This window comes from Haemaphysalis longicornis, unplaced genomic scaffold (assembly GCF_048455015.1).
Source record: "Haemaphysalis longicornis isolate Haplotype H1 unplaced genomic scaffold, Haemaphysalis longicornis Haplotype H1 scaffold_13, whole genome shotgun sequence".
NCBI classification, from domain to species: Eukaryota; Metazoa; Arthropoda; class Arachnida; order Ixodida; family Ixodidae; genus Haemaphysalis; species Haemaphysalis longicornis.
The window spans coordinates 6151978-6164610 of record NW_027526233.1 but is presented as its reverse complement, the minus strand read 5'-3'; the positions used below and the strand labels follow the sequence as shown (position 1 = coordinate 6164610).

Here is a 12633-nt window from a genome sequence, read left to right as displayed (position 1 = left end):
AAGTGCACGCTCAGGTTGGTAGGGTGTTTTTGAAGCAGTAAACATTTGTTGTCGAGTGGTCTCGTCAAAAGGGGAGTATTGAGTTCATCACTCAAACTCCACGCGCACTCAAAACACAAAAGAAATTCCAAAACTGTTCGTTCAGGTTCAGGCATAGAAGATGTTGGTGCACAGCGCCGTCGATGGTGGATCGTCACAGGAAATGCAGTCGTGAAGTTGACCAGCAACAACCACCGCTGTAATGACGTAATTACAGCGTTGCCTGTGGTGCATAATGAGGGAAATTGAAGAGAGTGCGTTTTGCTTCGCAGCATCTTCCACAGCAATTTGCATGCTTACTCTTCACGTGCACATGTAATAATGCACCGTATTCCTGGCAGTGTAATCTAGACATTGTGCAGGATTACTTGCACTGCTCAAACCGTGTTTCAGGGTCCTTTAAAAACTCGAATTTCACGGTAAAGAGGTGCGCGATACGAGCAGGAGTCGCGCAAAAGACGCCAGCACTAAAAGCATAGTTATGACTGTGTAAACTTCACATTAGCATTCAAGTTATACGATCAGACGAAACTAGAAGCCCCTCTGCAAGTGCCCAGTGATGTTTCCTGGTGATGGCTTCAGCTGGCGGCCGCCAAACACACAGACAAGATCCCGTGGCACCTCACACAAAAGTGGTTGGGGAGTTGCCACTGCTTCTGTTTTCTTCAATATCATGTTCGAAGTTTGCGATACCACTGGTGCTATTGTTACTGAACGTGTAATTGGTCAATTTGACACGGAAATTATTTGACTAAATCAGCCTTACACACACAGTACTAATAGCACAGCACAAGAACTAGTACCGCATTTATTCGATTATAAGGCGGTTAGATTATAAGGCGAGGGTGCAGTTTGGAGAGTCGAAAAAGAAAAAAGGTATATTTCTGAGCTTCAAATATAAGGCGGAGTATGACTTTGAGACTACGGATTTTGGGGAAAAACCTCGCCTTATATTCAAATAAATACAGTAAATAGCAAAAGCTTACTTTGGCCTTTTATGGAGAGTGTAATAAATAAATACACAGGCATAGTCACGCACAAGTGGTATTCCTATATTATATGAATAACCTCGTATTCCTGTCATTTATTACAATGCCCGTTCCACACAGGGATTGAAAAAAATTTGGTGGGTGTTTAACTCGCTGAAGCTACCTCTGGGCTGTAAGTTGGGCCGGAGTGGACGGCTTCTCCGGATGAATTTCAATCACCTGGAGATCTGCACCATTATGCCACACAGATGCACAGAACTTGTGGGGCAAATTTTAGACCCCCACTGGAGTGCATGTTTCTTCATCCACCCTGCCTCATCTCGTCTCAGAAGCACAGCCACGGAGAATCAGATGCAACCAAAGCTGCAAAAGATACGCCACTAGCACCTGCACTGTAGGTGCCAGCAGTAACTTTGTGTTGTTATGAAGGACAGCATACTGAAATGCTTTCGAAACACCTCGACAAACCAATTATCAGCTACTTTGTTGCCTAGTTTGGCGTTAACTTGTTTGTATTCTGCGCAACGTTTTCATTGGGTAAGATAATCATGCATGAAATGTTTAAATGTCCTGCAAAGCATTGCAGTGCGTCATTTACACTACCATAAATTTCCAAAGAAGGAAAATGAAAAAAAAAAAAAAAATAAACCTAGCAAAATAAACCTATGTAAAAAACTTGGCCGTGAAAGGGTTCGTGCTCAAACTTCCCAATTCGCAATCTCTGGGCGCCTTCTGAAATGGCGTTGCTGTCCCCATAAAGCAGCAACACTGCTTATCCAGCCTACTTAAGAGGTAGGGTTGCTCAAAGATAAGTATAGTCCTAGCAAAGCCACTGCCCAAGACCTTGAAGCATTGTCTTAACATTTCCAAGACACATAACCAGGGATATGAAAACTGCACGGCGCGTGCTCGAACACTCACAAGTTCTTACGCTTGATTGCCAGCTCCTACAGGTTTATAAAAACCAATCTTCCAGCATATTCAGAGCAACGGTGTACATTCATGGTAAGCTTTCTTGACTGCACTGCATCAACTGAAGCTTTCCTGCTCTTGTGAACACACTGCCATCACGATCACATCCACCCTGACTTTAGTAGAACCCCAGTTTGGCAAGTTGGTGCACATCTCGAGCGCAACTAGGTCAACGACAAACAGAAGGACAACAGGACAAGCGCTCTTCTGTTTTGCTGCACCAGTTGTAAACCAGTGCAGTGCCAGCGGTACACCCGAGTGCAAAAATAGGTGCACTTCTTCACTCTCCCACAAACTGAAGTGCACAAGACTCCGGTTCCGCACCCGCCCCAAACCATCCCGAGCAGCTCCAGGAAACACAAGCAAACTGAATACCACTCCACCGTCACGAACACATAATAAACTTGACTTTTGTCGCTGACTGGCCTGCAGTATAGAAGAATTTTTTGCTTATCCCCGCAGCCACTGACCTGTCGTGTAGGTTTTTCTCGAATCTGTTTTATGCCGTGCTCTTTCCCCATTTTTGTACGACTGTACGCACGCACTCGCTCAAAAATATAAACCAACTTCCTTCTATAAATCTTCAGCCCTGAGGACGCTGTAAGTAAATAAAGGAAATAAATAAAAGGAACCGGCCATGTGTTCTGCAAAATCCCCGAGACACGTCCACTCTAGGTCGGAAGTTGCTCAAGTGTGTTGGATTGAACGGTCCACACTATATCGACAAGAACAATGAAGTCGAAATAGAAATTAAACACCTAATGCAATGCTAGTGTGAAAACGATGCCCAGAAATTAAAGGCCTCTAAAATCATTTTTCTTTTTTTTAATTTCTTGGCGGTGGCATATGCTCACCATTATCATTATTATGAAAAAACACTGCCTGTAGGAAATCCACCGATTTAGTGGCACATTTCCGAAGCGGTCGTACATCGTTGCAGCCGGCCTCCATATCTGAAGCTAAACCTATTCGCCACACTGGCAGCTGCAATTTCTTATTCATATGGAAAGGAAATATTTACGTGCCCCAGGCGTCGTTCTCACAAAGCCCGTGTGATTTACGAGAGCATGTAGTTCTGACACGACTTCAACGTGGTGTGTATGGCGTGTGTTTGGGAACAGCAATAGTTTACGTAGTGTACCCCTCCACCGATGTGAATGCAAGCGCACATTTTGGTGGGAGATTTTGCCTATGTGTGACAAATTGCCTCACCTAGTTTGTCTGTCGTCGCTGCAGTAGTTTATTAAGCGTAAAAAATCCTGGAAACTACGCACTCTTCGGATCGCACAGAGGAACAGCTGGCTGCAATGATGAGGTGCGGTGTTCTTAATTTGTACCCAAGTACAACACGAATTACCCGAATTAACACGAGTGATGATCATATTTTACTAAATGATTCTTTTGCTCAATTGTGCAGGTGGTGCCAGACATGGCAAATGAATATTAACTTCACAAAAACAGTCACTTTATCTTTCAGTACACGCAGTTCCGTTTCTCTGTTTAATTATTCTTTCAACGGCTCTTCCCTGCAGCGGGTGAACGAATATAAGTACCTGGGCGTCGTCTTCACACCTACCTTGTCTTGGTCAAGGCACATTGATTATACATGCAACAAAGCTCTAAAAGAGTTAGGCTACCTAAACCGTACATTGCGGGAAGGTCCACTCGAAACGAAATTGCTAACATATAAAACGCTCATCCGACCCATCTTGGAATACGCCTGTACCATCTGGAACCCTTATAAAGTATCTGAAATTAACACACTTGAATCTGTTCACAAAAAAACCTCCGTTTTATTTCCCGCCGTTTCGATTGGAGCTTTTCGGCATCACCCCACCTTGCCACACTAGAATAACAACCCCTGTCCGAGCGCCGTGAATGCGAATGCCTTAAACTTTTACGTATTCTTACGAATACTGCGCGCTACTCATTACAGAACAGCTATTTGTCACCCAATAAACTTAAATGTACTAGAAATAGCCACAAACTCAACCTTGCAACTTTTCATCCCCGAACTAATCTATTTAAGTGCAGCTTCTTCCCGCGAGCAATTGAAAAATGGAATCTACTACCAGGTGAAATTAGGCCGTTGCCTTTGGAAAAATTTTTGCAAAATTTAAATTCATTGTGCTATGTCAGTTTTGCATAATTTCAATGTCTTGCTGTACTTATTATCTACGTATTATGTCTAAACTTTATGAATAAGTGAATTTAAATGTGTTGTGTTTTTATGTGTTATTCTGTGCAGAAAAGTTTTTCATTCTATGTACCAACCCACTCCTGCGATAGCCCAATGGGGCTGCAGTATGTATAAATAAATAAATAAATAAATAAATAAATAAATAAATAACATCGTGAGGCCAGCTGGTGATGGTACACTGATAGTGATTCCGATTCCCTAATTCTTTCTAAAAATGCCTAACTAAGCTGCAAGTCCTCACATGGTCATGGTACTACAACTTACCTGCACCGTCAAGCACGGCACTGACACCCTTCTTCCGTTATCTCAGCACTGAACAATCCACTCTCGTAAGTGTGAATACATTTTCGGACATGCTATGGAAACGTTCGGTTGAATACTGCAGAATGACAGTTTGGAAGGAGAACGTTTTAAACGGGCCACAACGACAAAACGCTAAGCCGTTTAATTTGGAACTATACTAGCTTTTGGTAACTCACTCAGCTTGCATTAGAGTCACGAAAGACGTTTTATTAGCCGCAAAAAAAAAAAAAAAAAAAAAGAAGCAAGCCCACTAGAAAATCTTTCCAATGAAACACAGGAGACTCACACAACAGAGGCCAGCTCTGAGAACATAGTTATAGATGTGTTATACCCCTGTCACACGGCAAATCTAACGTCATTCAAAGTGAAGGACATTAGCTGTCAACGACATTTGGGTCTGGCCATGCAGGTCTGCGCAGCCAAACAAATGTCATTGGCTGCGTCCATTTGGTAGTGGTAGCGGTTGACGATTAGCGAGGTCGCAAAACCACTAAATTATAGTGCCTCTAGAATGTTTTCAAACATGACATTTTTTACAACATAACAAACTATTATTTTTCAAAAATAAAAATAAGAAAAATCACTGGCTTAGGTGACATCAGTAGACATCACAAGCCGAGACAAGTCCACAAAAAATCTGTATTAGCGTAGCGCACGCATTGGGGACAATGTTTTCTTTTTTGTTAGTAAGTACTTGTTTGTCTTTTTTATTTGAAAAACAACACAAAGAAGAAAATATAAGTTTTTGACAGTTTTTAGAAACAATATTCTTTGGTTTATTACTGAATTTTTCTGTCTAGGGACGCGCTACTGCTGTCGAGGCTACTCATTTGGTCACTAACTGAGGTCCAGGACCTCAGTTAGCCGCTGAATGTCATTCGCCTCAAATGTCATTCGGTATTCTCGCGTAGCGTCGAATTAATGACATTTGCTCTAAATGTCATTAGATCTGCCATGTGACAGTGGTATTAACTGCACGCTAGCATTCAAGTGATATGATGAAATGGAAGTACGGTCCCCACTACAACCACCCAATCATGTTTCGTGGCGAGGGTTTAACTTGGCAGCCGCTGCCAATCCCACAAACATATTCTGTGATGCCATAGAGACATTGCCATAAAATGGCTATGGAGTCGCCACTGCTTCATAATGTTTTCTTTAATATCTCGGTTATTTGTTTGAAGTTTGCCGTTTTCAGAACAGAGCAGTCTCTAATTGGAGGACCCAACTTATACTTTCTTTTTATGGCCCTGTTAAACGCCTCAAGCCTGCTGAGAGCGCCTTGGGCAGCAGCAATGCCTTTCTGCCTGCGGGCAGCCTGTATTATATACTGGGCTAAACAAACAAGTGATCTCACAGAAGATAAAGCTTTTTTACTCTTCCCCCTGTGAGGTGTTGCAAGTAAAAAATAAAAAAGCGAATGCGCCTTTGGCAGTGCTTGCAAGAATGTTTATTCTGTCATTTATTCCACGTTCCGACGTAGTGATAGTCAAGCGTTCCGGCTATGTTCTGAAACGACAGCGAAAGTCATGTCCACATAGCCCTGCATGACTTCACGTGAAGAACACGCAGCACCACTTCTGAAGATGCACAGGATTTTCTCTAAACCCACTTAAGCTTTTGTGTTTCTTTCCAACTCAAAAAGAGGTTACTTCCTTTTGCCTTACCTTTGCAGTTTTCATGGCTTCTTGCTCTGAGGTGCCAGCTTGCATATACCTGAATGTGCATGAATTTTACAGCATGTCTAATCTTTCAGTGGCTGTCAGCTAATGAGTCATTGCATCCCTACAATGAAATTTTTACGTTTCTGTTCTACACAAGGCCACGATCATTCCGGCTCAAGCAGACACTTCAAGGCTAAACCTTTCGTCATGTTCAATTACCATAACTAAACTGGGTAACAATGAACATACTCGCTTTCAGCATCAAACGGCAAATAACTGCTGCTGTTGTCGCGACACTTGAGGGGACAAGATGTCCAGAACAGCGCTTACAGACCCCTCCTGTTGGTGCTTGAGCACTGAACCAAGCCTCGGATGCTTTTGCATGCGCCCTAAACTGTCTTATTTGTGTACGCACAAGACCAAATGACGGTTTTTGTTGGACACAGACAGACAAAAACAGACTAGAGAAAGCCGGAACACAGTGCGAGTGCTCGTCAGCCCTGAAGTCGTACCACATTGTGAAAGGGCGACAACAGACAGCACAGCAATGCGGAGAATCAAAGACAGCTACAACAGTGTTGCAGAGGTAGCGCTCCAGAATTGGAATCACTTCGGACTCATTCCGCCTTTTCGAGATGCCGGAACGGAATTGGAATGGAATGAAGACAACGCTTAAAGGAATTGAATGGGAATGGAATGGCGATTATTGGAAGACGGCGCCACCATCCCTGGCGCCGCAAGTGACAGGCTGTGCACGAAATGGGAAAAGCCGACATCACCGTAGTAGTTGTTTCATCTCGCATAGTGCAAGAACAAACCATTAAAGCATGCCACCATGCGAATACTGTAATAACTGGTGGGATCCTGCTGGTTATTACGCAAAAACGTCACACTGCCCCTTTTTAAAGTGAAAGCTTTCTCAGCGAGACCGATGGCATCCCATCAAAAAACTAACACATTTCCCCATAGACCGGTTGCTCGACTGAGATGCTCCGACAAGATCTCTGGACATGTAAAACCGGGCTTCAATTGTGTTAGAACGGTTGCTTTAAAATATCTAAAAAAGACAGTTCTAATTAAGACAATACACGCGTCGATCGTGAAGAAGGAGTACAATAGCATGCCTTTATTGCATAAACCACATATCGGTACACATTTAAATCGTTCGCAGATGCGAAAAATCACCGCACGGGTTCGTTCTTCGCTTACAATTTGGGTGCTTGGAGGTTTGACAATCGGTTGGACGCACTTTCGGAGAAAATCGGACGCAGTTTTGGCTTTTGCGCTTCTTTCAAGTTTTGTGAAAATGGGACGGTAAATTTTTGGATAAGAAGGGCGGTTGTGCTGCACAAGTTATGTAACCAAGCTGCTACCACCGCCCAACTTTGGTGACAAGTGACACATTTTGTATACTTTTGCAATTTTCAACGTGTATGATAACGCCAGGTTTATGTTGCATTCCTCGGTAACTCGAAAGGGCACCTGAGGCAGTTTCTACCTTGAGGAATTAAAGGAATGGAATTGAACTGCCCATCCATTCCAGGAGTGGCAATGGGCTAACCTCAGTCATTCCGAGGGGCTCAAAGGAATGGAATCGTGACAAGTTCTAATTCCTTGGAACAGAACTGGAATGGAATGAGGATTCTCAGGCCGCACTACTGGTAGCTAAAAATGAAGCGAGGCAGACAGATACATCAATGAGGGGAAAATGGAACTGAAAGTTGTTAGAAACGTAAAGAAAAAAGACGTAAGAACAGGCAGTGCTTTGCCTTCTGAGGCTTGACAACAAAGAGCTTTGCAAGGAACTATACTCAAAATGATGCAGCTAGTGTGGTCTGTGCAATAGAAACAGAAACGATTCGGTACATTGTGTTGCAATGTGATCATACCCATTCAAATCTATATGTGGATTTTGTATATGGGTTTTTCTACGTATTTGTTGGAGCATAATTAAATTTCAGTTTATATGTGGGAAAAATTTGCCTTCTCGGAGCACTAGAGTCTAAAAGCAGCACAAAGACAGCAAACTGCAAGGCTGTAGACATGATTGAAAAAAGATTGGTTATGGGCTGGTGAAGGCAGCTGCCACCCGTAATGAGCAAAATTTATTTTGAGCCTGCCGTCAATAGCAGCGCTAAAATTAGAACACTAGCTAGTACAGCATACACACATTAGATCGCTTGGTGAAATCACGTACTGCCTCGTTAGAAAAGGGAAATCACTAAACGTCAATTAACCAATCAAGGCCTATACGCACTGCTTGGAAAATTTCGAAAATTTGAGGAGTATTTTTTTAAATCAAAGCTGTAGTGTCTTCACTGGTGCTGTTGTACGCCAATATGCCCCGCAGGAAAGCCAGCTTTCTCTGACGATGATGATGAATGATCCCGGGTGAAGTGAAAGCAAAAAACAATTCCCGTGGCCGGAATCGAACCTGCACCCGTTGTGTTATGAAGCCGGCGTCCATCCGACTGCTTCATTTCGAAATTTTTTTTTCTTTATTGCCTGCTTTGGCACATACAGAACACAGACATTCATAACAGCCGTCAACCTGACTTTGGTAGACATCATGTGTTTCCATGTCTGCAAGACATTCGGGCGGATTCGACACATATTTTTTTTTATTTTCCACGTATGCACTCATTGCCTCTCTAAAATACTGTCTCGCGCTTCGCGCATCGATATCAGAGTACCTTGCGGCCATTCTTGCTTCAGCAGGTACTGGTTTGCGCCGTGCACCCCAAACACAAACGTTGGGCCTTTCGAAATGCACACACGAGAGTTGCTGCAGATATTCTATAAAAGTAGTGCATACCTCTTTCAACTACCATCATCATTACATGGAGGTGTGGATTTTTTTTATCCCCTCTGGGTGCAAAGCAGCATAAAAGATTCAAGTCCACTCCAGCTTATACAAATGATATGTGGAAGAATAACTGGATAATTATTCGCTTTGAAAAGAAAACTACCTACTGGAAAAAAAATGCGCCATGAGAGAGCTGTCTATCAGTGTTCTGGATAGCACTATTACAATTTTTCGGCAGCAGGACATTTGACAGGATTTTGTTGGAAAACGTGGAGAGGAAGAAATAGTCAAATGCGCTCGCTGCACGATCAAATACAAAGTAAATACGACTTCTTAAATAAAGGCAATCATGATCCACACGCAGCCCAACACGAGCAGTTCGATTTAAATATCCTCAAACCTTACCATGAAGAGCCATTCTGGGAAATGGAAATGGTCTCAGGACTGGTTATTTCACGTATGTTCATAATCTCCGAATCACCCGTTATTGGTCCCCAATTTGCTTTTTTTCACGATTTTACCCAGGAGCCGCATTGTTAAAGCTCCTTAGCAAACACCAAAACTACGAAAAGGAGATGTGCCGAATGCAAATTTCACAGCTCCCGTTGTTTATAATTTTCGAAGCAGCTGTTTCCGGTCTCCAATTTGCATGGGAAATAAATTCGCGACCACTTTTCACGGTTTAACTCCGAAAGCCCTATTTGTAGAGCTCACCAATTGACATCAAACGAAATTAAGAACAATCATAACTCTCGTACCTGACAGCTGTTTCCGGCAACATTCTAGTCGCCAAAGGGGTCACAGTTTGAAGCGTAGAAAATAAAAGCAAAGGTGTCCACACTCTAGCCGTCCACCGGGATTAGCGAAAGTGGACCGCGCTATCGCCTTCTACGTGACGCGATTATTCGAAGCTCGCGATGAAAAGCAAGAAAATACAGGCACCGGCGCTGAATAAACAAGGCCACGATCCCCCGCGCGTAGTAACGTAGTGAGCTCGAAACGTGACCGGAGTGTTACTAGCGCACGCTCGAGATCGAGGCATCTGAAAGTACGATTGGAACTAACCTGAATACGGTGATCTCGGCTGGCGGCTGACGAACAACACAAATCCGGCGCAAGCGAGCGCTTCTCGGCCTGCCAACTACCGCGGTTCGACCAATTACCGCGGCTCGGAATCATACAGTGCTCACAGCCCGGCAAGAATAATTGGCCCCAAAATCACGCAAAAGAGCCCTGGCTTTCCAGAATCGCGGGGTTCAGGCAGCATTGGCTTACCTTTAATTCGTGCCAGCTGACTGCGTCGGCGCGCGTTGTGAGGAAAGCCAAGAGCAACTCGACCAGCAAGCCCGTGACGACGAGCATTACCGAAGTCCGCCTGGCGTTAGCGCCGCGCTTGCGAGGACCGGACTGCTGCTGCGACCGAGCTGCTGTCGCCGCCCAGCATGCGGACGATGAATGCAGGCCAACACGGCCACGACAGCGACGGTACGGCGGCGCCCACGACGATGGGAGCTTGGGAGGAGAAGGTGGAGAAGGCATGCATAGGTGAAAACATGACGTCAGAAGCGAGCGGTGGCGCGGCTCTCAACAGCGATGATCTTTCGCTCTTTGGCCGCGCGCGTGGGCGAACAGCGGTCGATTCAGCTTTGGCGATGCTGCAAAAACAGCGGCTGATGGAGAGGGAGGGCCTTTTATTAGAAGAAAGCCAGTGTGTTGTCGCCTACGTGCTGCTCTGCGGGGATGCGGCGTAGGGCCCTCAAGGGAGTAGGGCGGAAGTGAAAGGGAAAAAAGGACGACACAGAGAGAAAAGTTCACGCGTCGCTTTGAGTGGGCGTCGCAAAAGTTCGAATGGCCGCACAGGAAGAGGAGATGTCGTCTTAACTCAGCGGCGTCCATCTCGTGCGACCATGGAGGAAAAAAAAAGCTTTTCTTTCCTCCATGCGTGCGACTAACAGGTTCCGCTGAGATGACGGAGTCAGTTTAAAGATGGCCCCGGTCTAAGAACTTTTAAAGATACATAACCGCGATTGAGATGTGCTAGATCTTGTATGACGTGTTCAACTGTCCGGCTATCCACAGTTAGGCGATGGCGGTTCGTGAGCGCTGTGGCTTCGGAGTGCTAAAATAAAGCGACGCATACATCGAGAGTCAACTGCAAGCGGCAGTCACCGCCATCGAGCAGCACCTCGATCGTTGGCACCGACCTGGTCTGTTCGCCTAGCAATTAAATTAATGTACTAAAAAAAAAGAAAAACTCGCACTCGCACAGAAACCAGGGGCAATACGCCGCAACGCGAAGCCGACCGTATCAGGATAGTCACTGCATCAGGGCAACGCATGCCCGAAGTAGCAAGACTCGAGGTTTTGGGTATGGCAAGAATTCAGCAAGGGCGACACCCTTGCAAAGCTCAACAGCAAGACGGCCGAGGCCATGCCTCATTCACCGCATTTCTTCGAGAAGAGCGGGCATGAAGGAGACTCGGGAGACTCGTCCAGTCCTTCGTCATCAGCCACATTACGTACGCGGCCGCGTACCGTAACATGGAGCGGGCCAAGGTCAATTAAGGCACTCGTACGTAAGGCTTACAAATCGGCACTGAGCCTCACTGAAAGCACGAGCACGGCGTGCTTACTGCAGCTAGGAGTGCACAATACCCTGGAAGAAATCGTGGAGGCGCAGTTGGCGGCACAGCTGAAACGAGATCTCCACGACAAAGACGGCCGGGACGCCAAATCCTCGAGAACCATGGCTACAACCCCCGCATGCCGGACCGGCAACAGCGCGACATAAACGAGGAAGCGATGGCGCACATCCGTTGACCATGGCACGTACACGTGACGGTGGGGGGGGCGACCCAAGGTAACTTTTCTATGCAAATGGGGGGGGGGGGGGGGTGAGGGTACCGACCGTTACTAGTATACAAACAGGATGAACACCCAGCGTTAATTCGCCATAATTGCACGTAAACCAGAAATGAAATGCAGTGTATCCGCTTTTGTGATGGTAGCGAAAAGCAAAAACGCCCATTTGTTCGACATTTCGGCGCACGTTAAAGATCCCCAGGTGGTCAAATTGATCAGGAGCCCTCCACGAGGGCGCGCCTCATCGCGTGAATAGCCGCGACCCGTTAAACCCCACAATCAATGAATCAATCAAATTAAGTGTATCTAAAATATACGCCTGTAAGATACACGTACCCTTACTTGGAAAACAAGGAACCAGATCGAATGGACTCGCCACAGAAGAAACGCAGGAACGACACTGCCGAGAAAAAGTTAACCTCAAGCGAAAATGTACCTACCTATTAGATATGTATTAGCGGTTTGTTGAGTTAGAATTATGGAAAATTAGTTCTGGAAAAAAAAAAAAGTGTTCATCCCAACCAAAGCCTATGCGACGCGAGCCGCTGAAACCGCCACCCTGGCGAAACAAGCGATAAGTTGCTCCTAGCTGTCCGAGAGGACCCAAGCCCCGATTGCAGACAGCAGACAAACAGGGTAAAAGGGTTGCAGGGAATGACAAGTGGCAGGCCGGCAGTAGAGCACAAAGCCAGTGTACAGCGGTATTGGCTTGCGTATAAGCGGAGCAAATAAACCTCGCGTGCTGTTTTTTTTTTAATCCAACGTTGACACCCAAATGAGGCGTTTTTTTTTTTTTTC

General features: G+C 45.2%; 1 protein-coding gene across 5 annotated transcripts in view; it reads right to left on the bottom strand.

Annotated features, from left to right (window-relative positions):
* The window catches only part of LOC144164223 (glutaminyl-peptide cyclotransferase-like), a 42903-nt gene extending 32376 nt beyond the window's left edge, over positions 1 to 10527 (bottom strand). For 2 of the 5 annotated variants that reach the window (XM_077694737.1, XM_077694738.1), the window contains exon 1: positions 10249 to 10527. In XM_077694737.1, the coding sequence (XP_077550863.1) occupies positions 10249 to 10512 (264 nt within the window). In that variant the 5' untranslated portion in view covers positions 10513 to 10527. Of the gene's footprint in view, positions 1 to 6170; positions 6220 to 10248 lie in introns of all 5 variants that reach the window. The other 3 variants (XM_077694740.1, XM_077694739.1, XM_077694736.1) reach the window with 3 other exon arrangements.
* Between the last annotated feature and the right edge of the window lie 2106 nt (positions 10528 to 12633).